At 44.0% G+C, this 26,852-nt stretch overlaps 2 protein-coding genes across 2 annotated transcripts; one reads left to right on the top strand and one right to left on the bottom strand.

Annotated features, from left to right (window-relative positions):
- The first annotated feature begins 940 nt into the window (after nucleotides 1–940).
- On the top strand, nucleotides 941–8,611 carry foxo4 (forkhead box O4). The gene is made up of 3 exons (XM_083980704.1): nucleotides 941–2,518; nucleotides 4,329–5,846; nucleotides 7,316–8,611. The coding sequence occupies exons 1-2, from the start codon at nucleotides 2,066–2,068 to the stop codon at nucleotides 5,814–5,816; spliced, it is 1,941 nt and encodes a 646-aa protein (XP_083836830.1). The 5' UTR covers nucleotides 941–2,065; the 3' UTR covers nucleotides 5,817–5,846; nucleotides 7,316–8,611.
- Nucleotides 8,612–12,204: 3,593 nt separating this feature from the next.
- On the bottom strand, nucleotides 12,205–26,114 carry sesn4 (sestrin 4). Its single transcript, XM_083980706.1, has 9 exons — nucleotides 25,908–26,114; nucleotides 19,234–19,431; nucleotides 18,859–19,041; nucleotides 17,907–18,152; nucleotides 17,069–17,183; nucleotides 16,714–16,835; nucleotides 15,221–15,387; nucleotides 14,954–15,098; nucleotides 12,205–14,197 (listed from the first exon to the last, which is right to left on the bottom strand). Exons 1-9 carry the CDS (start codon nucleotides 25,971–25,973, stop codon nucleotides 14,108–14,110), a joined length of 1,332 nt encoding a protein of 443 aa, XP_083836832.1. The 5' UTR covers nucleotides 25,974–26,114; the 3' UTR covers nucleotides 12,205–14,107.
- Between the last annotated feature and the right edge of the window lie 738 nt (nucleotides 26,115–26,852).

Raw genomic sequence — 26,852 nt, forward strand, 5'->3', positions numbered from 1 at the left:
TTTAAAGGATTTGGGTTAGCCCCTTAATGCAATAATATTGCAAATGTAATGTAATTACTCATGTAGCCTAAATATTCTATTTATAATAATACATCAATTTCAAGAGACGAAAAGTACTTTTACTGTACTTGTAGTCCTTTTTGAGTAGGATTTAAAATGCAGAATTTGTAACCTGCTTGTACTAGGGGCTTTGTTTATTTATTCATGTATTTATTTATTTGTTTTTACCATTGTTTGTAACTTAAGTAGGTTAACTAGTTCTTCCGCCACCAACGCCTTAATACTCTAAGTGAACCTGAGCCCTGGAAGCAGGCCATAAACAGTTACATAATGCCCCACTACAGGTACATATTGACACCCTGAGCTACTGATTTGTTTACGCTGCTGCTCGCTGTCACGTGAATGACTCGGTTTCCCAGAAGCCCCCGCGGCGCCCCGGCGGCGCATGCGCAGAGCGCGGCGCCTGACAGTGGTAAACAGACGTCAGAAGGGAGTCTTCGCCTCGAGTCAAAACAAAACAAAACAAAACAAGTGAAAAAGACACCGAAGGAGTGAAAATCCGGACGGAAACGACGACAGGAACTCCTACAAAACTCACCGCTGATCAAAAACCGTCACTTGGAGGCAGGTATGTGCGGGTTTTCGCGGACTTTTCCACGGATTGTAAACTCTGGAGTAGCAGGAGCTTAACCAACAGCAGCTAACGCTACGGAGGCTGTCGTGCTGTTTTCAAAGTGGGAGCCGACTGAGCTCCGAGGCTGCACGGCTTCCCCTCCGGCGTTCACCCCGCTTCCCCGCCACCGACCGGCCGAGGGGCCCCGTTTACCGACACTTTCCCCGAGCCGGACGAGCCCTCGGCGGCGGCGGAGGAGGTTGTGTAACCGCCTCTCGGAGCATCGTGTGCCGCGGCAGGAGAGCGGAGAAACATGGCAGATGGTGACATGCGCCTGGCCGCAATGTGGCGGACCCAGCAGACCTGAAGCACGGACACACTTTTTTTTTTGTCAGCGCATTTCTGTCGCCTTCACTCTTTTATTTTATTTTATATAAACTCAAAACACTATTAAACTGTCACCAGCCTTTAACTCACAGACCACGGCCTCTCGGTGCTGCTGTTTATTATCATTATTTTGGCACTTTTAGATAGACAGTCGGTGAACAAACACGCTGCTCGGATAATCTGTCTGTTTTTTGTTGTTGTTTTTACACTTTGATCTACCGGACTTGTCTGGATTTTTTTTTTTTTTTTTTTTTTAGAAAAAGCTTGGGTGGAGGTATTTTATCTTGTGGAGAGACCAGACATCACGTTGTTTACAAGTGGAGACGGACAGGGTCTCTCCTGAGGAGCCCCTTTACAACCATAGCCGGCTAATCCGTGTGGAGTTAAAAAAAAAAAAAGTGGGTTTGAATCTGAAAATGTTTATTTGAATTGATAATCTGGTACGAAACAAATTTTTAGATCGATATATGATTGAATTATCTTAAATCGTTGTCTGGTTATATTTTAGTAAACAGCCAAAAAAGTAGGCTGTTATAGTTTTCTGACTTTTACCCTTTTGACAAAACATCTAAATTGAGTGTTTATCAACACGAGTGACATTATTGTGGATCCACGTGCTTTATTCATGAGTTTGTAATTCATTTCCAGGCGAGCCGGAACCTCTGTAGATCCAGATGTTTTGGTGCTCACCGCCTCTCTGCCACTTTTGTTTTTATTTCATTCAAACAAAGGGGCTCTGGTCGCAGCCCTCCTCCTTCATGCTATATAAATCGGAAGGTTTATGATAGTTACTATTAAGGAGATTATTTGGGTTCCCTAATCTCCAATCTGAGGATTAACCGAGGCTATTGGTGTGTCCAGATTATTACGTCTCTTTTCCAGACCCCTCAGTGGGTGAAGCATCTTGTTTTTGTGTCAGGATTTTTTTTTTTTTTGTATTCCTCCACCCATCATCCGCTCAGACTCAGGCCAAGTCTAAACTTTTTTTTTTTAAAGGTAAATGTTTTAAGTGGCTCCCACCTCTGTGCTTGAGAGGAAGCTGCAGTCAGTGCACCCACCGCCACCATGGAGGACCCCTCGGTGCCCCCCATCGACCCAGATTTCGAGCCGCAGAGCAGGCCCCGCTCCTGCACATGGCCGCTGCCCAGGCCCGACATCTCGGCCGTCAAACCGGAGGCGGCGGACGGCTCCGAGTCGGCCGCCGGCACGCCGCCCGCCGACGAGGACGGCATCAAGACCGAGCCGCAGCAGATCACGTCCGAGCCGGAGAAGGCTTCAGCGGCGGCCGAGGGCGGGGTCGCGGCCGGCGGGGGCGTGGGCGGAGCCGGAGCCACGCCGCGCAAGGGGTCTTCACGGCGCAACGCGTGGGGGAACCAGAGCTACGCGGACCTGATCAGCCAGGCCATCGAGAACTCGCCGGAGAAGAGGCTGACCCTGGCCCAGATCTACGAGTGGATGGTGAAGACGGTGCCTTACTTCAGAGACAAGGGAGACAGCAACAGCTCGGCCGGCTGGAAGGTGAGGGGGAGGGAGGGGGATGTGGGGCGGTGGTCTCACCTGTGGTAACCATATTGTAGTGGCAATCTAGCTACCAACAAAAAAAAAGGCCACTTAAGGGAATCTGAAGTCGTTTTCAACTCCTGGTGGTGTGTGAAAAATGAGGTCCTCCATTGGCAATAAGTTCAACACTTTATTAATTTTACATCTTTAAAAAACACCTACAAAAGGCCGGGTGCTAATTAAACTTAAAAATGAGCTCATACAAAAATGCTAAGACGGTGATACAAAACTCATTCAGCCCTCTCACACACACAGACACGGTTGAAAAACTGTGTGGCTTCCCTGATCCTGATTCCCTGACACTACTGAGCTGTGTCTCCCTCATCTAACCTTTGTCTGCCTGATTAACCACCCAAGCCCACAGGTGTGCAGGTAGACCCTACCAACCACAGTGCCTCACCACTGACACACCCACACTCATTCATTCACACCCACACACACACACACAAACAAATGCAAATTGGCTACAACACATATGATGCTTCAAGAGCCTCAAGTTTATTGTTTTACAGTGTATTTGACTGATTTACATAGAAGCAGTGATGTAAAAGCCAAAGGTGGTGGTGGTCTGTATGTTACAACTGTTGCATTGTGTTTGTGTGTATGAGCCTGTGAATATTCTCATTTGTCCAGGTCACATCCTTATCCCCAAAGAAGTTTAAATCAAAAGCAACTGGACTTGGTTAGGACCAGTCTCAGCCTGGTCAGATGCGTACATGAACTGATGAAGCCTCTTGCGTGAGAGGTGAAACGTCTTCCTAGACAAATAACCAAGTCCAGTTGCTTTTGATTTAAACTTCTTTGGGGGTTTATGTGTACGGTCAATCTGAAAGGAAACGCCACAGCAGCCAGTGGAGCCCATCCCAATATTAAAGTGTATCACATTACCAATGTTATTATTATTATTACAGGACTCCAGACTTAGCTACTTAAAAAAAAAAGGAGGAGCACAGGGACCCCCAAACTATAAATCTTTAGGAGTGCAATCAGAAGATTTAGGGGTGTAAATCGACTTGCAAAACAAATATTGACATTAACTTTTCATTCAGGATCCTCACACACATTGGCCTGACACCTGTGATGAGTCCAGATTCTTTGAGTCGCCTCTTCCACGTTTCACCAAAAAGAACAGCTATTTTACTGGTTGCACATGTGCAGGTAGATGAAAAATTTACTGGCACTGTCTCAAATTTTAGAGGCAAAATGATCCATTTAGGGACAATCTGGAGCGTTGTATTATTACTAATAGGGCTGCACAATTCAGTGAAATCAAATTCATGGCCAAGTAAGTAAGTACAATTTTATTTATATAGCACTTAGTAGTAGTAATTTTATTCGTCCATTCAACAAAACATAAAACATATACACACACAAATCAGTGTGTGTGTATATGTTAACAACTTATTTCCCCGAAGCTAAAACCACCTGTGGCTCATCGTCACAGTCTGTGTTTTAGTTTTCACCCCGCCCCCATAAACAACAAAACAAGGGAAGAAAACGAATACGCTCCAATCAGAGGATGTAAAATGATCCACTGTGTCACAAAGAAAGAGGTAAATATAGAGAAAAGTCCAGACTCCCGGATTGAGTTTCACAAGTTTAGACAAAACTCTGTGTAATAATCATCAGAAATCACCGCTAAGTGTCATTTATCTGCAGTCGCGTCGCTGATTCACTCTCAGTTCATTTAAACTTAATGAGATAAATGAGTAAATACAGTAAAGTTGAATGAGTAGAAACAACATTTTTCTCTTTAATCTGTTTCCAGAACTCGATCCGCCACAATCTTTCACTCCACAACAAGTTCCTGCGAGTTCACAACGAGTCGACGGGGAAGAGTTCCTGGTGGATGCTCAACCCGGAGGGCGGGAAGACGGGGAAGGCTCCTCGCCGCCGCGCCGCCTCCATGGACAACAGCAGCAAACTGCTCAAGAGCCGCATGCGGGCCAAGCAGACCAAGAAGCAGGCGGGCGCGGCGGCCGGCGGCGCCCTGCAGGGCGACGGCAGCACGGGGTCGGCGGGCGCGGACAGCCCCAACTCGTCCCAGCAGTTCCCCAAGTGGGGGGTGAACAGCAGCAGCCCGTCGTCCCGCGGCAGCCTGGACGACGCCGACATGTGGACCACCTTCCGCCCGCGCACCAGCTCCAACGCCAGCACGCTGAGCGGCCGCCTGTCGCCCATCGCGCCCGGGCAGGAGGACGACGACAACCTGCCGGAGGACGGGCTGCTGGGGCGCTACGCCGCCGGCGGCCTGACCTCCACGCTCACCGAGACGCTCATGGAGGAGCTGGACCTGATCGACGGGCTCACGCTGATGACCGGGCAGCAGGGCGGCGCCAGCCCCAGCACGGCGCCGCCGGCACCGCCCACGCCGCTGCCGTCGGCCTCCACGCTGCTGCCGCGCGGCTCCAGCTTCTCCTCCTTCCACCAGCTGCAGCCCTCCAGCCTCCCGCAGCCCGCCGCCCACACCGGGACCCCGGCCGCCATCTCCCAGTGCGGCCCCGGCAACAAGGAGCCGGCGACCTTCAGCAACTCCCTCTTCAACCCGATGGCGAGCTCCGCGTCCCGGGGCGGCGGCCACTACGGCGGCCACGTGCCCTCCAGCCTGGAGGCGCTGCTCACCTCCGACTCGCCGCCTCCCAGCGACGTCATGATGACGCAGGTCGACCCGCTCATGCCGAGTCCCGGCGGCGTCGGCCTGATGGGTCTGGGCGCCGCCGTGGTCGGCGTGCGGTCCAAACCCACCCAGCTGCTCCTGGGTAAAGGGCTGGAGCCGAACGCGGTGGCTCCGATGGCGCTGCAGGCCCAGATGGCGCCGCCGCCGCAGCAGCAGCAGCTCCACCTTCACCAGCAGCCGCCGCCGCACCAGCATCACGCGCCCATGGGGCTGGGGATGCTCCTCTCAGGTATGTCTCAGGACCTGTCGCAGCTCTCCGCTCTCAAGGCCCAGCACGCCGCGGGGCCGCCCGTGGGCTCTCACCACGGCGCCACCTCGGCCAACCCCGGCCTGAGCCTGCAGGCGATGGGCCAGTTCGGAGCGCCGTCCTGCTTCCCCGGCGGCCAGGACCGGCTGCCCACGGACTTGGACATTGACATGTTCACGGAGAACCTGGATTGTGACGTTGACTACATCATCAACAGCGACCTCATGGACGGAGACGTCGACTTCAACTTTGACCCCATTCTGCCCGGAGGCCAAGGCTACGCCGGCCCGGCGACCACGCAGGGCTCCGCCCACAACTGGGTGCCCAGCTAATTCCTCCGCTGACCACACGGAGTCGGCCAGGTAACGTGATCACGACCACAGAGGCGCTGAGACCGATCGATCAGTATCGATTAATCTCCTGTTGATCGATCGTTTAGTCTCTGAGTTTGTAAAGAAATTGATCGATGTGTCAGAAATGAAGAAGTAGAAAATCCTCACATTTTAGAAGCTGAAATTAAGACGATATCCGGTAACTCTTTAATTTACAGGCTGCTAATTACGTGATAATGTCAAGAAATAGTCTAGAAATAACAGTTAATTTCATAATAACGTCATGTTTTTGTCATTTTTCTCCAGCAAGTCGTTGCAATTGTCAATTACAATCAATTATTTCTGGGCTATTTCTACGCAATCAATCGTTTCTTGGTTGTATTTCTCGACATTACTATGAAAGTGACCGTGATTTCTAACTTGTTATTTCTTGACATTATCACTAATCAGCAGCCTGTAAATGAATGGGTTTCCCAATATTTTGTTTCTGGCTCCATTAACAACTGATTAGATTTTAGTTGAAGGTAGAGTCTGTAGTTTTGTTCGTTGCAGTTTGTAAACAAAACATTGAAACTCAGCCCCTCCTCTCGGGCTAAGCTGTGTAGCCTCCTGCCCCAGACAGCAGCCGTTGTCAGGACCGCCATGGAAAGGAAATACAGTCCGATAGAACCGCTGGAGCCGTGGGCCGATAGCCGACCATCACCAACAACGGGAGCCTCCGTGTATGTTTTTATGCCGTTGTGGTGAGCTGGGAAGACGGTGTTAGCGGCGGATGCTAACCGCTACCGCTATCCGAAGTTAGCATCGAGCTAGCTCACTACAACGGCCCTAATACTTGTTACCAGTGTCGGTGACGGTCGGGAATCGGTCCGCGGCTCCAGCGCTTCACTCAGAGTGACTTTTTTCTCCTTGAGATCCTGACTGCTGCTGCTGCTGAGAGGGAGAGACGCGCTAGCACTCAGCAGCATCCGGGACAGCTCGTGCGGCTAGCAGCCCTGAGCCTCCTACTCCGCTGCACGTAGCTTCACCCGAGCTCCGTCATTGGCTGGAGAGAAAACACCGACTCTCTCGCCATAGATATCTATGCTCTCGCGACTCTGCTCTCCACCCAGAAACGTCCACGTGCATAACAAAACACAGCAAAAGACCAAAATACAGGCAGGAGGAGGGGGCGCTGCAGACACAGCCACCACCACACAGGACTAGAAGCCCATAGGTGACGATTAAGACAGATTTCATTTGTATAAGTCTAGTGTTTATTTTTGGACACAAAACTCCAGACCCAACCTTTAAATTCTCAACAACTGCAATAATAATGTATTTCAGTCACTGTCCGAAGATAAATGTTTTAGGTTTTTACCGTCTCCAATGTGAGAACGTGTTACTTCTATGTGTTTTATGTTTGTTGTAGAGCACAGTTTCCAGAGGTTTTAGTTTGAAGACGTTCAGGTGAGCGTTTCCTCACATTTGACGTGATGTCCGATCGTCTTGTCTTGCAGAAATTGATCCCCAATCAAGATGACCTCACAATGAGACAGAAGAACCGGTGCATTCCTCCTCCCTGCTGGCTGATTTCTCAAACACGACGCTTCACTTGGACTTTAAAAGACAAAACCAGACCTCACTCATGTCATGTGCCAAGGCACGCAGAGGACAGGGAGGAGATCCAGGCTACTATGCACAATTTAAAAAAAAGAAAGAAAGAAAAACAAAGTTAACACTTGCAACAATTTGGCTGCTAGCCATTTTTATCTTTTAATCTGAACTGATGATGATTTTTTTTTTTTAAGACGTGTGAAATAATGTTTTTAGAGTGAAAAGACAAATCATGAACTCCCCTCTGCTGGGAGTTTATATCACAGTTATGTTTCACCAGAATAGCTTTAGGGTCGATACGGTACCCCCCCCCCCCTGATCGCGATGGCTTTGGTATTGAAGACTTTTCTTTTTGTTTTGTTTTGTTTTTTGGAGAAGTGGCCAGTTTTTCCATCGACACTTGCCTACGATGACTTTGCCAGACCAAATGCTGTTTGATTGTCTGAACGAGGTACACGTACTAACGATGCTGCACCGACGCCTCGCCTCAACCAGGAGACGCTTCGTCGCAGGAGGGTCGGTAAAAACAAAACCTTGAGGACCGCGAGTGTGTTGTGAAGGGGTGAAAGACAAAAGACTGGACGACTGGAGGCATAAAACATTTGAACATCGGCTACACATTGTGTACTCGGACTACGATTATATATACGATTTAATTTCTCACTTGAGAGAAAGAAAAACTTACAAGATGCTTCTTTTTTCAGTTATATTTGGTGATTCAGTTAAGAGGGTATGTATTTGCAGTTTGGCATTTTTTTTTCAATCCAGTGTGTTAAGGTAGATGTCAGTTAGATGGTGTTTCTTTTTTTTTAAATCCCTGATGTGCAGTTAAACTAACAAAATGAAGAAATGTGATTTGTGACATACACGGGGCATTCAAGGGTAAATTTATTTGCCAACAAGTGATTGGTTGGCCAAGTATTATATCGTCTTAGACAGCAATATGCCTCCACTGTCAGTCGGTCTACCTGAGTTTTCTCTTCCTTTTTCTTCCTTTAGTATGAATTTTATTTTTTAGAGTCTGTGCATTTCCAAAGCACTTAGGTTTCCTGCAACACAGGGACCCCAAACTAAGAGAATACATCCACGTTAGGGTTACGCCATTTCATTATAAAAGAGTTTAAATCCTGTAAAATATAAAGACAAAACATGTAATGTACACATTGCACATGTACATGATGACACACTATGCAGATTTATCAGGAGAACAAAATGAAATCTTGAAGGAAATTTGAAAAAATGTCTTCTTGAAGGGTTTTGCTATTTAACATTTTCCTGATGTTTTTTTTTTTGGGAGGGTCGGGGGAGGGAAGGGGAGGGGGGGGGTCACTTCATGTCAGATCCTCTCACACTTTAATTATTCTGTACTAACATTCAAGAAATTAATTCACAGTGTGAGAAGTACAAAAAAAGAATATATTTGATTATAGTTTTAATATACATTTTAGATGGAGGTAATAAATGAGATATTAATACATATGAATATATTACTAATGACAAGTGATGTTTTTTTTACATTGGAGGAAGCATTTTCAGATAATTTTTAACGGTAATTTTCTATACGTTTATTTTTGTAAAGGATGAGATGCATGTAGATTTTTTTTACATAACCAAAGGAACACTAATATTTTGCATTCGCATGGCATTTAGGGAGCGCTTGGGCCTGACACAGTATCTCAGTGTACATATGCTTTGCAAAAAAAAAAAGACGCCTGTAACATGAAATCTGACTTTGAATGAGGCAAAGTGCATCGATACTTGACCATTTTAACTAAAAAAAAAAAAAGAAAAAAAGATTCCCAGTGATCTGCCTCATTGTTTTCTGCGTTAATTGTGGATCCAAGTTTAAAACAAAACAGAAAGACAAAAAAAAGAAAAAATCTGCTCTGAAACGTGGTGGAAACGTCACTTTCTCATCTCACAACAAGACTAATGCAACCGTTACCTCTCAGGGCCACTTTGGAAGAAAAGACGACAGGAAAACAACTCTGCACAGACGACATAATCACACAAAAACACGTGGCAATAGCGGAAAAGTGTTCATCCTATTCCTACCCATTTTAACTTCTCTCTGTTACGACAGACTGGAAACCAACACGCAGCATCTTTGTCTTTTTGTTTTCCTGGAGACATTTCTGTAATGGAACGAGTTGATCTCAAATTTGACTTCTTCCCTCCTCTAGAGAAAGTATTTTAGCTCTCCAGCCGTGTCTACCAGTACTCACTCGCCTGTCCTGTTTTTGTGTGTTCTTCTTTTTCTTCTTCTTTGACTGCCAATATTTAAAAACACTATAGCATGACGTGACTCTGTAGCAGGATGGACTTTTTTTTATTTCCTCATCTTCCCCCCCTCTCTCTTGAAATGTTGTGTTTTTGTGTTTGTATGTAATTCTGTTCATAGCTGATCAGCAGTAACATCCCAGCAGTTTAAACTTGTAATATTCATCATTTCACTGTAGCTATCTGGATATGTTATGTCTGATTTATATAAAAGCACTCTCTTTTTTTTCCTCAAATGTTTTTATTTTTATTTTTTGAATGGTGCTAGTTGTCATTTGAGACGTACCCTGGAGGGAGTACGCCATGATGCAGTGGGTACATATCAGGGCCCTTGAATCTCTGAATCTTCTGTATTCAGCAGCACGAGGATTTTTGATTCGGTGTTGGCACACGATCAACGGTCCTTTCCCTTCTTTTCTATGTTTTTTTAATATATATATTTACGATGATAATCCCCCACAAACTGGTCACTTTAAAAGATCTGGAAACAAGAGGACCAGCTTGTTAAAACTGCATGATTTTCTGTATTGTTATTATTTTAAAATCATAACGTGTAATTATTTTTTAGGATGTTGTATGTGCATCGAACCCCCTGTTTTTCTTCACTAATGGTCGGGTGTTGGAAATGTTGTTAACAGTTGATAGGACGGGCTGCAGCAGCGTGTTTAAGGTGGTTGGTTGATGAGAATCGGCCGCAACAGGCTGTGATGTCTCTAGTTTACTTTTGCCGCCTTAAAAAAGGGCAGGTGTGGTGTTATTACTTCCTTTATACCCCCTTCCCCACCCTTCTCCACCTCCCCCCTTTATGTAATTACAACTATCTACATATTATTTTTCCTTCATTTTTCTTAAAGTAGCTGTTAGTCCCTGTATGTTTTTGCTTTTAAATTTTAAATGGCCCCATTTGGTACAGTATTTTAGTATTCGGCGAGGGTTGTTTTGGTTCCTTTTTTTTCCATAGGGGAGGGTGGGGTGGACGGGGGGTGACAATAAATTGTGCATAAGCCAATTGTGTTAATGATTTTTTTGATTAATGTCAATAGTTTTTCTCTTTTCTTCTCCCCCCTTCAAGTCTTTATTTTTCTCTTTACACATTGTAAAGTCAGCCACAGATGACAAAACAGTTCTGAACAGCAGAAATAAATTCAATAAACTGTTTAACCCACTTTGTCTGTTGGTGTTTCATATTTTAGTTTGTATGTTTGTTTGTTTTTGAATTTAGTTATGCAGGTTTGCCACAAGGTGGTGCTACTCTCCATGAATACATCTGAGTATTAACCAAACAAATACACTACATATAAACAATCACACATCAAGGTACTTTAAACTGTACATTATTTTAACTTACAAAAAAATAAACTGAAAAATTCAACTGTTTCCAACTTTGGAAATAGTTTCCTCAAAATATTAGATAGTGAACAAGTTATGAACACAAAAGAGGCACATGTTTTACCAGTTTTGTCATATTTAGTACAAATCAAATTAATCTTACATATTGCCAATCACAGTGTTCATTTGTTTTGTCCTGAGGTGATAATAATAGTACTCACATGCTTGTGTACAGTCTTTGGTTGCTGCAGTCGTTCCTCCTGTCTATAGAAGCTGAGCAGATTCTTTCTTAATGCAATTTCAGTGATATAGTCTGTAAAAAAAATGTGCATTTCTGTTACTGAAACCTGCTGCAGGACGTCAGAGGTTTGATTTAGTTTGATTTACCTTTCAAAGTCACTGTGGTTCAGAGCAGTGTTACCTTTGTTTCTACTGCCCACTACAGCTCGGCGTGGAGAAGCTGAGCAAACAGAAAGAGGAGAAAGACTGTAACTCAGCTACATCAGAGGGGTTCCTCACAGCCACCGTGGCCAGGACGGACAAAGTGTGAAGGTCTTTAACACATTATTATCTCTGAGCTGTGCAGCAGCCAGCTCCCTCCTCCTCCTCCTCCTCCTCCTCCTCCTCCTCCTCCTCCTCCTCCTCGTCTGCTGTGAAACCTCCGACAGGTGTGTGTGTGTCCCAATCATCAGCTGATTGACCACAGGTGAGCTCCAGCCCCAAAGTGGGAGAGACGGAAATTCAAGTGTCAAAGAATCTGAATATTATTTTCATATTTTAAGACAATGTGACATTTCAGTTTTTTACTTTTTAGTAGAATTCAAATTGCAAGAAAATGATCTATAATTCTGTTGAACATGTTGTTGTAGGGTACTGAATGTAGATATGTGAGTTTATTTTGATTTTAGCATGAAGCTGCAAAGTGAAGAAACAAGGAAGTTTCTGAATATACTGTGCTTAAAAATAAATGTATAAAACCAAGTGATTGCTTTAACCACAACATAAAGGTTCATATGATTTTCACACAAACACCTTCCTGTATAAATAAATAAATGACAGTAGGCAGCTGTTATTTTCATAGAGCATCTTTATAGAAAACATTTCTTCACATTTTCAAAAAACATTTTTTTGTTTTTTCCACTTGTTCTCTTTTTTTGGTCATTTTATTTTTAGATAATTGTCCTTTTTTTTTTCCTTTCGTTTTTTTTTTTTTTAATCTGCTAAGGTTGAACATTTGGAACATCCATCTGTGTCAAAGGCTCTGGCTGAGTTGCTGGGGCTCGTAGAAGGTGCCTGATAGAAAACACAACCGCGGTAATTCATCAGAAATGGAGCCGACCAACACGAGGAGAAAACAAGTCCCCGTTCACGTCGGACACACACACCACGAGTTTTCCATTTTGTCAGGTGGAGGCGTTTCCCAGTTGCAACCAAAGCCCACATTCAACCTCCAGTAGTCACATCCCTCCACTTCAGCAGCACTCCAGTTTTAGCCTGAAGGCACCTGTGTTAACAGCGCTTTTGCTTTTGCCGATATGCACTTGTTTCTTTTTTCTAAATCTAAATCTAAACAGTCGGTCACACCTCTACATCTACCCAGGCTGCAGCACAACAAGCAGGTCCTACCGTCACACCCAGAAACAAAACAAAACAGAAAAACAGAGTGTACTCTATAGTTTCCAAAAACTGTAAAAATAAAATAAAAAAAGACAGAGAAAAAGATACAAATGTCTCAACAACTAGTTTGCACATTGTTCTGCTCTCCGAGCCGTACCGTGGATTTTGACTTGATAATCGGCTTTGATACAGCTCACGCACAAAGAAAGCTTTAGCATAAAGCTTGGAGCAAAAGTCTGAACTTAACCTTAACTTATGACCAGTGCAGATCTACAACTGTGAACTTCTCTTCTGTCCAATTCAACACTTTACAAGTTTTCTTTTGTTTGTTTTTAAACGACCTTTGGTCTGAAATTGCGTCTCTGATTTGATCATTTCTGAAGCACGTCAGTACAAAACAACAAAACAATCATTCTTGCAAATGGCTCAGCTTAATCTTCTCTATAGGAAACAACCCACTGACCACTTCAGCTTAGTTTAGTTACAAATTCTCTTTTTTTCCAGGTGTAAATTCTCTGTTTTTCAAACGTCATTAACTTCAAAATCCTTCCAACAACTTATTGAAATGTAACATCTGGGATTAAGAAGACACTTCACTCAGAGATCTGGGGTTCAGCACAAAAGCAAAGTCTGAAAGTTTTGAGGACAAACAGTCTAAAAATGTTCGTTACACATCATACAGTGACGAGAAAGGCGTCAGACCCACACACTGTGCGTCTCAATGTCTACTAACGAGCTACCTTGCATTATAAATATATAAAGTTTTAAAAAGTGCTTATTAAAAGAAACTATAGTGATGTGATAACTTCCAGCAGTGTCACCGTTGTGTTTGTTCTTGACCAGCATTAATACATGAAATGTCAGGGAGAGCAAAGCGGTCGTCCTTCACAGTCCACTTAACGTCCTCCTCCAACACTGACTAGGATTGTCAAAAAAAAAAAACACAAATCAAAACAAAAGGCCCTGGTCTCCCATTAACATTCATTCAACTTGTACAAAAAGTTTTTTTTTTGGGGGGGGGGGGTGGGTAAGCATAGTTAATACAAAGGGAGACTGATTGAACTGAGAAGGAGAGTATTGGCCACTGTAACACGCTGCTACAACCAAGCAGTTCATCACAGACTGAGCTGGAACACATGACAACAGGTAAAAATTAAAACAACGCTAGTAATAATTGCACACAACCTTTTTTTTTTTTTTTCGAGAGCCGAGATGTTTGATGCGAGGACTTCACAATAAGAGAGTCTGCAGAAAGGGCTGAGGAGGAGGGGACTGTGGCACACTATGGTATAAATACATTAACTCTGAGAAAGAGAGAAGCACATTCATGAGGCACAGCCACTAAACAATGGAGCTCTGTGTCCTTTAAAAGTGCCGCTCTCGTCCCACTTCACTGCGTCTTTATCCTTGTGTCTCTGGGTCTCTCTGTACCGGCGAAGAGTTTTGACTTGGTGCCTCCCTCGAGCACTTTAGGCGATCATGTACTGAGTGATGGCTCTCAGGGCGTATAGCAGCTCCGCCTGCAGCCGCGCCTCCATGATTAGTAAATTCACGTGTATCTAAAAAAAGGGAAACAACATGGACGTGTTATTTTTATCTGACGTGTTGCGCCTCCTGTTTACAGATTAATATCACTAGTCGTAATTATTAGTAACATAGCTCTTATCAGATACAACAATCACCGGGAGATATAACTTACTAACTTGTACTATTATCACCATAGCTTTTGTATTAGAATGTGTACAGGAAATAGGTATTTTTGCGTGAGTGTGTGCGTGGCGTGCTCAACACTATGCAGTGTAGGCATGATAATGTGCAATATGTGAAAATATTATGTAGTTTTGGCTATGATTGTGCAATACGTGTAAATAATACAGGTACAATGCATATAACAACGGTGTACTTTAGAATTACATCACTGAATGTATATTTGACTGATATTGAAACATGTAATGACGACTGCACTTTACTGTTATCCAGGCTATTGCACTTTACGATACAATGTACTGCTATTGTATGCACTTTATTAAGACTGATTGCACTTTGTTGTTGTTTGTAATCGAGGTATGTCCATTGTCCGCACTTTACCTGATGTAGCTACTGAATGTACTGTTCTCTTGTTTTAAGAATGTGATTAACTCTTTATATTGTGTTTTTATTTTTATCTAGGGGACATCTGCTAGGGACAACAGATCTGGCATGTTTACATTATTGTATTGCATACAGTGATGTCCATTAACTTGCACTGTCCCTCCCAAACAAAATAAATTGAATTGAATCGAATGTTTTTGTCAGTGAACACCCACTCTTCTTACCCTTTCTGAAGTTTTAAGTACAGCCCAACTCAGCGGACACACTCGGTTTTTGGTGGCGTCTGGAAAACAGGCCACAGCCTTGATGTACAGCTTCAGATCCCGCTCCAGCAGCTGGTTCACTTCACCATAATCATAATCGTCGTAGCTGTAAACACGTGAATTCAAAACACATTTATTTACTACAAACTATAAAAGAAAAGTTAAACTTTTGTGTGATTTGAAAAAATAAAAGGAGCCTGTGTGTGTATGTTTTGTTGTTAGTCTCACCGTATTCCTAACACACAATGGATGTAATTCCAGATTGCCCTCTTCAGGTCGGGGCTGTGCAACGAGGGGAGGGTGGTCACGCTCCTGAACCGGTCGTCCAGGAGGTGCCCGATGTCCGAATATAATCTGTTGACTAAGGAGAAGCCGTGGTCCTCCCACGAGTAGTCCTGCAACGACACATCTGCTGTTAGAGACGCCTTCCACCACAGAGATATATGTTTTTTATTTGTTATTTAAGTAGTTTTTAAAGGGATAGTTCAACATTTTGGCAAATTGGCCAATTGCCATGATCCCTATAGTCATAGCAGTAGGTTCGTTACCTTTAATTGTCGGTGCAAGCTATTTTTAGGACGGCGGAGCAGAGCCGAGAGCTGCTCAGAGCTACGCTACAGAGGCTAAAGGAATTTCTTGGTTTCCCTCATCAAACTCATCAAATACACAATCCAACAACTCCAAAACGCTCTGGTGGACAAGTTGTGACCTGCACATTCACCACGCTATGAGATAATAACAGAACGTTACGAGACAGAGTTGTTTTAGAGGTAAATACAGAGTCTGCTTGCTGAAAAACTGTCCCTGAAGGCAACGCGCATCAGCTATTTTGCACAAATTTACCTCTAAAACAAGTCAACTTCCGTTATTATCTCATAGTGGTGAATGTGCAGGTCACAACTTGTCCACCAGAGCGTTTTGGAGATGTTGGATTGTGTATTTGATGAGTTTGATGAGGGAAACCAAGAAATCCCATTAGCCTCCGTAGCGTAGCTCTGAGCAGCTCACGGCTCTGCTCAGTGTATCTAAAAATAGCTTACACCGACAATTAAAGGTAGCGAACCTACTGCTAAAACTATAGGGATTATGGCAATGGGCCAATTTGCCAAAATGTTGAACTATCCCTTTAAAGGCCTCAGGAGGTAAGATGGTGGAGAGGAGGTAACGTGTGAAAAAATAACCCATAACTTTATTTTACTGGGGCGTGCAATCAGTTCAGTTACACTAAACAACTGGCCAGGAGAACAGTGGAACATGTTAAACCTGATTTAATTTATCAGTCTTGTGCACTACGGGGAAAAAAAAAAAAAAAAACACATAACAATTGCCAATTCATGAAGGAATAAACAAACCTTCGTCCCTGTGATTATTTTCTCTGCAATGAGTTCTCTCACAGAACTCATTTGAGTTTTTTGGAGCCAAACAAATGTATTAAAATGTCAAAATCAATATTGATAAAGCTGCTGTGCCCGGGGGCTGCCAGACTTTAGACACCTAATTTACATCTTAATTTGGTCACTGACCACTTGGAAGTGCACTCGCACTCTGTCTGACTTAATGGCCCACTTCCAGTTTGCATTTATATCAGGGGTTTTATCATATATACATGTCATTCTGCTGTAGATAAACTGATGGTAAATTAAAAAACTGTCTGTTTTATTGCTAACAACTGGCTCATGAATCTACTGACTAATTATAATTACATATTCCTGTGTTCTCACCTGAACTCTAAATACTTGAAAGTGGTCCTCCTCCCTGCGAAACTCCTCGTAGCCAAAGTCGGGGTCTGTGATAAAACGTGACGGATCTGCGAAGCCTATCATCTCCTCCTCTTCTTCCATATCTACAAGAAAGAGACAACGAAAGCAAAGGAGGTGGAGAGAGGGCGTCAATAACGGTGCAACTTGGTCGGCGCTAAAGTTTCACATCATGCGAATGAAATGTTACGCTCAAGATAACCATCAGAAGTGAGTGGGACAATCTAAGCAGCATCTGTGTGTGTGTGTGTGTGTGTGTGTGTGTGTGTGTGTGTGTGTGTGTGTGTGTGTGTCTCTGCTCGTCTGCCAAGTAGGTTACCTGCTTGTTGGAGTGTCTGGGTCTGCAGAAGGCGCTCTTCTCTCTTCTCTCGCTCCTCCTGGGACTTCTGAATCCTCTCCTTTAGACACACCACGTCACAGCTGGAGTCCAGAGACTGTTGACACAAATATCCAGACTGATGAAGTTAAATTAAACACTCACAGGGGAAACAGAAATTAACTATCAACGACTGTGGGGGGAAATAATCTAATCATACACGTATTATCTTCTCTTATTACCTTGTATTTATACAAATGAGATCTTTGTGGATCTGCGTTAGTTCAGATTTAAAGCAGACAAATACTAAATTCATCTCCCTATTTCACACCACTGTATGAAATGTTGTCTATTTCTAACTTTATCTTTTCTGCAATTACAAATGTTGAATCTTCAAAAATTCCATACTCCTGCAAAACACGTCAATATTATCATGCGGAGGCAACTTGTCAATAAACTGATTAGTCACTGAACAAATAAATGCTGATTTTTCATTAATGAATTATACAAAAAATATCAAACCTCCACAGGTTTCAGCCTCATCACTGTGATTATTTCTAATTTTTCTCTGCGTCATATCATCGTATATGAAATATTAGCAGATTCTGAACGAAACATATCATTTTAAGAATTCACGTAGGATTAAAGAATAAATGTTTTGCCGTCTTAAATGAAGCACAGACAGATCAGCATGGAAACATCAAACATAAGCCTTCATGTCCATTTCCACATATTCTACTTAAGAAATTGAAAAGATGGGAGGTATAGGTCTAAAACATGTTTCTCATGCTCTAATTCTCTATGACACTTGTGATAATAAAATACAAGCCTGGTTAGTTACCCGTCGTCGTGTTTTGTGCTCCGAGGGAGTGGCGAGAGACTGAGGCACGTTGGTGTTGCCGTTGGCAGCATCGAAGGGGCAGAAGGTCGGCGGGGTACCGTTTGGAGATTTGGAGAGGGGGACAAAGTCTGAGTCTGTGTCGCATCCAAACACAAAGCTGCAGAGGGCGTGGCAGTGAGCCAGGATCACCACGGCCTGCACCAGCTCCGCCAGCGACCAGCACTGCTCGCCGGACTTCAGCAGCGTCTGGAGGGAACAGGGCCACAAGGTCGGATTGAAAAATAATAATTGTCTTATTAAAATTCACTGCACAAATAAAAACAGAAACACCAGAGAACATTTCACAAGTTTAACTACCTATAAAAGTAGTGATCAAAAGAGTAACAACAATAATCATGATAAATAATTCAGCTTCTCTGTAATTTGGCATATTTGGTCATTCAATAGCGTCTTTTATAATTAAAGGGATAGTTCAACATTTTGGAAAATTGGCCCATTGCCATATTCCCTATAGTCTTAGGAGTAGGTTCGTTACCTTGTGACCTGCACATTCACCACGCTATGAGATAATAACGGAACGTTACGAGACAGAGTTGTTTTTGAGGTAAATGCAGAGACTGCTTGCTGAAAAACTGCCCCCGACGGGAACGAGCATCAGCGGTTTTGCATGAATTTACCTCGAAAACAACTCTGTCTCGTAATGTTCCATTATTATCTCATAGCGTGGTGAATGTGCAGGTCGCAACTTGTCCACCAGAGCGTTTTGGAGTTGTTGGATTGTGTATTTGATGAGTTTGATGAGGGACACCAAGAAATCCCATGAGCCTCCGTAGCGTAGCTCTGAGCAGCTCGCGGCTCTGCTCCACCGTTGGGCCAATTTGCCAAAATGTTGAACTATCCCTTTAATATACATGTTGTTTTATGGGTTTGTGTGTGTTTTGCTTCGCCGTACCTGGATGTGTGGGCAGGCCGTGAGCCAGGGTTGGTGAGCCAGCACCTTGTTGATGTGGTCGAGGAGGCGAAGGCGAGGGGGCGCTGCCTCCAAACCCTGCAACCACAGAGGGTCGCCGCCCACCCGCAGAAACTGAGCCGAGTGCAGACACACCAGGTAGTTGCAGTGATGTCGTGCTGCAGCCTGGAGGTCGTGGGAAGAGAGGGTCGAACAGATTTAGAGAAATGACCAACTCCAACATCGCGTCTTGTTATTCTTTCATTTTGGATAATGCTGCTATGATCCGCGCTGATTCCTGCTGCTTTAACAGACGGTTAACAAACGATTATGTGTTTAGTTTTGTTACGTGCTGCACAGTCAGCGCAGGTCACTGACCATGATGGCGATGTAATGGCGGTAGGGCAGCGGCAAGGGGCCGTCCATGTGCAGGATGTAGTGCTGTGTGCGCAGGAAGCTCTCCAAGTACTGAGGGTGAGAGGCCATCTGCTGAGACACGGCGTCCACGCTCCCCCTGCTGACCAGAGCCTTCATGAACAGCAGTGACACTCGCTCCTTCTCACTGTTCACCATCACCTACAGAAACAGGACACAGAGGGCGGAGAAGGTTATTTATCTACCGATGGGGAAGGACACGAACATTTGGCCGCTTGTTGTTGCAGAACAAGCAGGAGATGTTGTTTTTGTGAAGCTTGTGTCGAGCCAGCAGCCAAGGCCAGGAACCAAGTAAAGTGACAGAGAATTAAATCATATTTTTCATCTTGAAAACAGACAAATGTTTGCTGATTTTAGCTTCTCATGTGAGGAGTTGATGATTTTCTTCATAATACAGGACACTAAACTGAACAGCTTTTGCTTTTGTTCAGTATTCAGTATTTTGTAAAGTTTGTCATTTTGTAGCAAAAATGATGAACTGTAGTTGCAGCTATATAATCTATAAACCCGTTTAAGCACAAAAACAAGGTCAACAACATTTGCTATTTGAATACAATGATTTTTTTTTTTTGCTTTTCTTTGTTACATGCCCATCGATTCAGTTTAGTGGGTTGGACCAAAACAGTTTTATTTTCATGTTCGTTCATAGACTTCATCAGTTAGGCGTGAAAGTCATCAGCAGACTAGTCAAAGAAGCAACCAGTAACACGCTTTGTCCTTTGGGGAATTATTGAAACTCATTTGGTAGCCAAAGTAGGTTGGCTCATGATAAGGTCGGTCGGCCTTCAGCATCCGCTCCGTGTGATGACAGGCTCAGGCTGTGCTTTGGACTAAGCTCATGTTCCACACCTTAAATCAGCCGAAGACAGGCAAGTCTTGGAAGAGCAGCAGCAGCCGCGATGCTGAGATACTGGCGCCACTGGCAAGTCAGTGCATTCCTTACATTATTCTTTCTCCAAATAAAACAAGCAAACAACGGCGCTCAGCTGGGAGCTCGACAGACAGACACCGACTCCTGTCCAGTCTGACGCTCCGTACAACTCCACTTACTCCATCGTCAGATGTAGACGAAGCACCGTGCATTAGTAGGTATTCATTTCACTTCTGAAACTAAAGTAAACAAAACAATAAAAGCCCAATTCACAGCTGAAACCAGAGGCAAGAAAACACCCAGCGTTGTCCTTTGAAAAGGGGATTTACATGCTGGGAGGAACCACAGATGAAGGAACTAATGTGACTGCTGGGCTTAGGAGGCCTTAAAGAGGGAAGCCGAGCAGCGGCAAAGAAGCGGATGAGACCAAACACACAAACATAGGAACGACTAGGCCGAGCCCGGGGCCAAGAGAAACAGACCCATGTGGAGAGGGAAGCTGGCCTGCCCTCATAGGTGCAGCCGTTTATTACCTCTCTCATACAATAGCCTCTAGGTCTAGGAGAAGGTGTTTGGGAGCGAGGCCACGGCCGAGGACTCAGTTCTCCTCCATGTGAAACCCGAGTGCTCGGCGCTGATCAAAGCCAAATGGTTCACTGCAGTTTGAACCATACGAGTAGTTGGCGCAGACTTCTGCTTTTAACAGCGCAGGCTGCTGTCTAGGATTATTACTGTCCTGTCAAATCACTCCAGCTTGTGTCACAGATAGTCAGAGACGATAGTGCCAGGTTAAGTTAGGCTCTTTAACATTCAGCACTGTGTTTATCTGGCCAGTGGCTCCATGTGATATATCACTTCTTCCTGCAGTGAATGAGGGTTTCCTCCCGATCCTGCAACAGGCTCCACCTCTTGACCTATATAAAGTCCAAGCTTGAATCTTAAAAGACATGTTAACATACGACACGTTAAACAAACCTCGAGTCTCATTCTGGTGTTTACGTTCCCTTAATCTCACCGTTTATATGAAGCAACAGAGAAAAAAAATCTTGAAAGGAGCAAGAAGATAAAAAAAGAAAAGGCACCGACTGAACGAGGGGAGTTTACCCTAAATGAAACTCGGACACAGACCCTGACCCACTCTCGTCTGTCAACGCCAAACGGACATGGGAAATGGCTGAGAGGGGGGACGCAGAGCACACAGGTGCCTGCCAATCAAAGGCCTTTTGACGAGAGTACGTTCACACAAGTATCTCTCTCCAAACACAAGAGCTACTGATTAGTATGCTGCACCGCAGAATCTAGGTTACTGCTCCATCAGACAAGGAACAGGGCTGTTGGACTAGCCTGCGTTTCAGAGAGACACCATACACAAAACATGCAACTTATTAAGTCCTCTAAAGACCACTTAACCTATTTCCCCCTCTATGGCTGCAGAAAGAGCTGGGGTTGTAACATTAACTGGTACTTTCATCTGATTATGAGCGAGCCACGCAAAAATGTTCAGTGCTCTACTGCTCTCTTCAGCTCAGATACATATGATCAAAATTAAAAATATATATCTGATTACAATAAATTTAGGACATTTAAAAAAAAAACAATTTGGTTGTGTCAGATCAGGGACTTACTACATGTAATGGTAACATCAGTGTTTATAAATCATTGTTAACATATATTTGGTTTGGTATTTCAGCAGACAGATTCTAGAGACCAAACAATTTCTCTATCAATAAAATCATCATCGGTTGCACTTTAAATAGCATCTAAGTTTCATGATAAGTATATTTGGCCTTTAGGTTTCGTACGTGCACCGCTCTTCTAGGTATGGAAAACATTTCAATCTGGAAATACATATCCGACACTGACAGTCGTTTATGAAAAGCCAGACGACTCAGATCCCACTGGGTCTTGAAAAAAAAAAAAAAAACCTTATCAAAGTGGGTCATCGGAAATGAACAGGTGATGTAATGAACCTGGGTACTGGTCTGCCTGCGCTGTGGATCCTTGTACAGGAAATAAGGGAAAAACACCATTTCTGTATGAGAGTGGATAGATTAATAGGTCACTGCTGTTGTCAGACCAGCAGAGGCTGAAATGACAAGTCTTGTGTAACGAACACGGAGCCCTGTGCCCACTCATGACACTGTGACACCAGTGCCCACACCAGCCACCACCGGTAATAAACACATCGCAGTTTTCATCAAGACAAAATACATGTAACAGCCGCAGAGAAGTAAAGACAAACAGATAAACGGAAACAATCTCTACAGACCAGTGATTTACCTGCCAGGTCCTGTCATTTATTCAGCCACTGTAAAGTCCAGAGCTGTAACAAAGACGGTAAAGTAAGTGACGACACTCGCTCTTGCGCAGACGAGACAGACGTGATTTGCCGCTACTGGCATCACACAATCAAAGGGGAAATTGGTATTTTGTGTAATCCCACAAACATGTCTGAACAAATACACAGCAAAAGTCAAATTGAAACAGGAACTGGAGCTGACGTGCATGGTCGTGCAGCAGGAAATGACACATCCTACACTTTGCTGACACATGCACACAAAAGCTAAATTGAAAACTCAACAATAACTCCTGTTCAAAATGATAAATATTTCTCATACATTAATTTCATGAAATATCCACTGAAAGAGCTCTTTTTTAAAGGTAAGGTCCAGCTAAAATGACACTTTCCCCTTTTCACGGTTGTCACGGACTCGATTCGAGAGGCAAAAATTGCCTGAAAATTTGCAGTGTTTAAGCACAAAAGTGATCCATCCCACATTATTTAACTTTCATCAGAACTAATCAATATCTGTGATGTATGTACACTAGTGGAAGGTGGTTTGGGGCAGATGTCCTTTGTTAAATCTGTGCAGACACTCATCCACGCTGCTTCATCTCTGCTGTCTGAAAACAAGCCACAAAGCTGCACACAGCAGTATTTTTGATAAGGCGACACACGCGATTTAAAAAACACCTGCATGAAAAGAAAAAAAGCTGGTTACAAGTACGTGAGGATGAATAAACAGAAAACAGAGGGAAAAGGAACACATCATTGTTTAGGCAGTCGAGCACGGTATTTGGTTATAGATGCACGCAGTCTCATAAAGCACAAGCACACTGAGGCTTTGTGCACAGAAAACCTATTAATTCTACTTACAGAAGGCCCCGCAGCAGATTTTAAAAGAGAAACATTTTTTTGCAAGTGAAAAACAAGCCCCAGGCGACAAACGCGAGACAGCGATGTTGATATTAGAGCTGCTGTATTCAAATCACAAGATGAATTCAAACTTGTGGCCTGCCTGCTAAAAGACAAATAACAACAACTCACAGAGAGCCTGTTGTGAGTTAAAAAAAAAAAAAAAAAAAAAATCATAGGTGCAGATCATTTGACATTCAAAAAAAAAATGTTCTCCTTTCCCAGCGCAGGAGGAGAGGTCATTTGTTTATTGATCAGAGAGGAGCAAGAGGCAGGGATGAAATGAAAAACAGGGGTGACGTCAGTGAGGGGAGGAAAGGTAAATGGAGACAAAGACGGGCTTTGATAGCAGGCTGACAAACAAAACAGCAGCACTGTACGAGCAGGAATACGAAGGAGAGCGCAGCGTGGTGACAGACAAAGACGTGGAAAAACGATGCCACCGCCGGTCTTACCAAGGGTAAATGTGTCAGCTTGAGATGAGACGTGCATGTGTGCATGTAGTGTCTGTACGCATGTGTGTGTGGTAGTATTGGTGGGCTGCAGGAGGAGGAGGGAGGGGGGGGGGGGGGGGGGGGGGGGGCTGCTGCAGATACAGGAGAAGGACATCCAATCTGCATTCCTACTGAGCCTGGAAGGGGTCCATCCTTATCATGCACCGGCGTCCTGACAGCGTTTACACCCCCCACACACCCCCATAACTCCACTGCTTCCCCTCCCTAAACACCAGAAACACAAGCAGCCGAGTAGAGGGGACGGTTTTGGCTCTGCAACCTGAACTCAGAGAGTAGCACAAAACAAACCAGCTGCAGCCCAAAGAGGTTTGGGGTGGGTGGGGGGGTGGGGGGGTGAGGGGGGGCAGAGTTGGGGTGGAGGGGTGAAAACAAGACAAACAAAACAGCCCCATAGTCAAACCCACATACAGATGATGAGTGATTGGACCTGTCAGAAAACATGGCAGGCAGGTAGAGCGAGTTAAGACTCACTGATCACAGGGTATTTCATTACTCATCTTGTTCATAAACGAGCACATCAAAGTCAGGTGTTTGAATTTATGTTGTGCTCAAACGGCTGCCAAATATTTTTGTTGTTTATTTTCACAGACAGACATCATTTCTTTTTTGGGATGCATGTTGGATTATTCCCCCCTCTGCAACAACATTTTGCTTTATTACAGATACTGAATGTTTTCGACAATTACAAAACAATTATGCGGCCAAATACACAAGAGGCCAGTAAATGCAAGCCAGTGAGATGTTGTTGGTGAAAAACAACACAAATCTGTGCTTGAAAACCACAGCAGAGGGGTTTTGAATCCCTTGCTGCTCACATTCCTCCCTGTTTTTTGCTCCATTTCTGGACTCTAATCTGCAGCAAAACATGCCTTTTTGGACTGGAGTCGAGACAGCGCCCCCTTTCTGTTGCAAAATGCAAAAACAGCGACAGAGGAGAAAAACAACTTTGATTGGCAGTCCAGTTCAGCCAGCAAAAACAGCACAATAAAAGTCGCAAACCCTTCAGCAGGAAAACCGGACAAAAAAGATAAAAAGAAAAAGAAAGAAAATCTCCATCGGTTCTTTGCGATTTAACAGCAGCACAGAGACTGCAGCTGCGTCTCCTCCACCAGACATTATATCTTATTTATGAGTAAATAAGTGACACTGCATTACTTGAGACACATCTCCCCCAAATCCTCAGATGATGTCATCCTCACCTACAGCCCCTCTGCTCACACACTGCAACGACTTCAGGTGGCCACGGTATACATTATAATGTCAGCATTTCAGGAAATATTGTGTTAAAAACTTAACACTATACCCGCGTATGACAAGGAAGCTTTTTAAAAGATCAGCGTTGGTAGAGGAGGAACAAAAGCAAAAAGCAAGCAGAGGTGGTAGAGCAGCAGCCACCGTGATGTTAATCTGAACAACTCGGCTGCTGTTGTTTTTTAAGAAAGGAAACCGTTTATATTTAAGTTTCTGTCGCTTAGTAACCAACCGTTCGCTGATTCGGTTCTGGAACGGAACGAGCTTTACGTGACATTCTAACGGCTGGGAATGGAAACAACAAAATAACGTTTCTACGATCTTGACGGTGAGGAAATGTGTCAGCTCTTTAATCTTTAACTGAATCGCACTCACACCAAAACAGCAACAACACTATTCAGTCAGTCAGTCAGTCCAGTGTGTTTTTGTCACAGTTACGTTTTCGTTTGCTCGATAAACCGTTAACTAGCCGAGTTAGCTGGACGAGAAGTTTGCTGTAACGTCACTCACTTGACACTGTTAGAAAGTTTACAGACTGAAAAACTATTAACCTTAACTTTTAATGTCACACGTCGACTCTTAACTCTACAAAATGTTTTTCAATAAAGCTAAAGGGAAGCAGCAAAGCAAAGCAAACGGCTCGCAGAGAGACTTAGCTTTTTCTCTCTCTTTGATATAAAATAGTCGCTCGGACAAATGAATGAACGGTACTCAGGCTAATGCAGTTAGCCGCTAGCTTTTATTGTGTTAACACTTTTTTTTTTTAATGTCAGCTTCAACCGACCTGTTTCTGGACTCGTTGGCACTGGGTTCTCAGGGGGTACTCCATTTTATTCGTACAGATGATCATTTTCCAAAAAAGAAGTGTGCTATTGGAGCATGGAGGCGGCTCTTGTCTTTTCTTGGTGCTCTCTCTCTCTCCCCAGCTCAGGCTAACAAAAGGCGAAGAGGAGGCTGCCCCGCCGCCGGCCGCAGTCAGTCCGTCAGTCCTCAGCTGAAGAGTGGACTGAGGAGAGGAAAGCTTCCCGGAGCAGAGCTGACAGCTCCGGTAACAGTGTGCCCAATCACAGGGCGCAGGAGGCGGAGCCGGCTGACTGACTGGCTGGCTGAGGGAGGGTTGGTCATATCCAAATGCTAATGAACATCTGCAAACAACAGAGAGGCAGAGGCAAAAACAGGCAGAGCAGCAGGACTCCCACAGTAAGACTACCAACTTCAGACAAGTTCACGGAAACAAGGCCCCTCAGATTTACTTCATTTTGCTTCGCATAAAGAATTAGCCGTGACATGTCCTCCATCTTGTTTTTGTTTTTAAAGTGAAAGTCCTTAACTTTAGTTTGCGCTGTTTTTTTGTTTTTGTTTTTTTTAATGCCTAATCAAACTGCTTTAATTTTTGTGCGTGTGTGCCAAGTCATTAATACAGAGAAACCCTCAGGCAAGGTAATGTTTTTCCATCATGGGTGGATCATGAGAAAATTGACTCCCAAGTACAGACAAGCAAAAGGCCCTCACTTCTACACCTGACCTGCTGACTAAAAATGTAGTAATTTTTCATGTTTGTGGATGTTTTGTGTCTTTATCATCTTTCTGCTCACTGAATATTCCTTTGTGATTGTCTCCCATGTCTTTGTGTCTTCTAAAGACATCTTTCACTGCATTTTTTTTTTTACATACCCATGGTGTTTTGATGATACTGTATATCATGAGCTATGCAAAAACACATAACGAT

Source organism: Trachurus trachurus, assembly GCF_905171665.1.
Source record: "Trachurus trachurus genome assembly, chromosome: 10".
In the NCBI taxonomy this organism is placed as follows: Eukaryota; Metazoa; Chordata; class Actinopteri; order Carangiformes; family Carangidae; genus Trachurus; species Trachurus trachurus.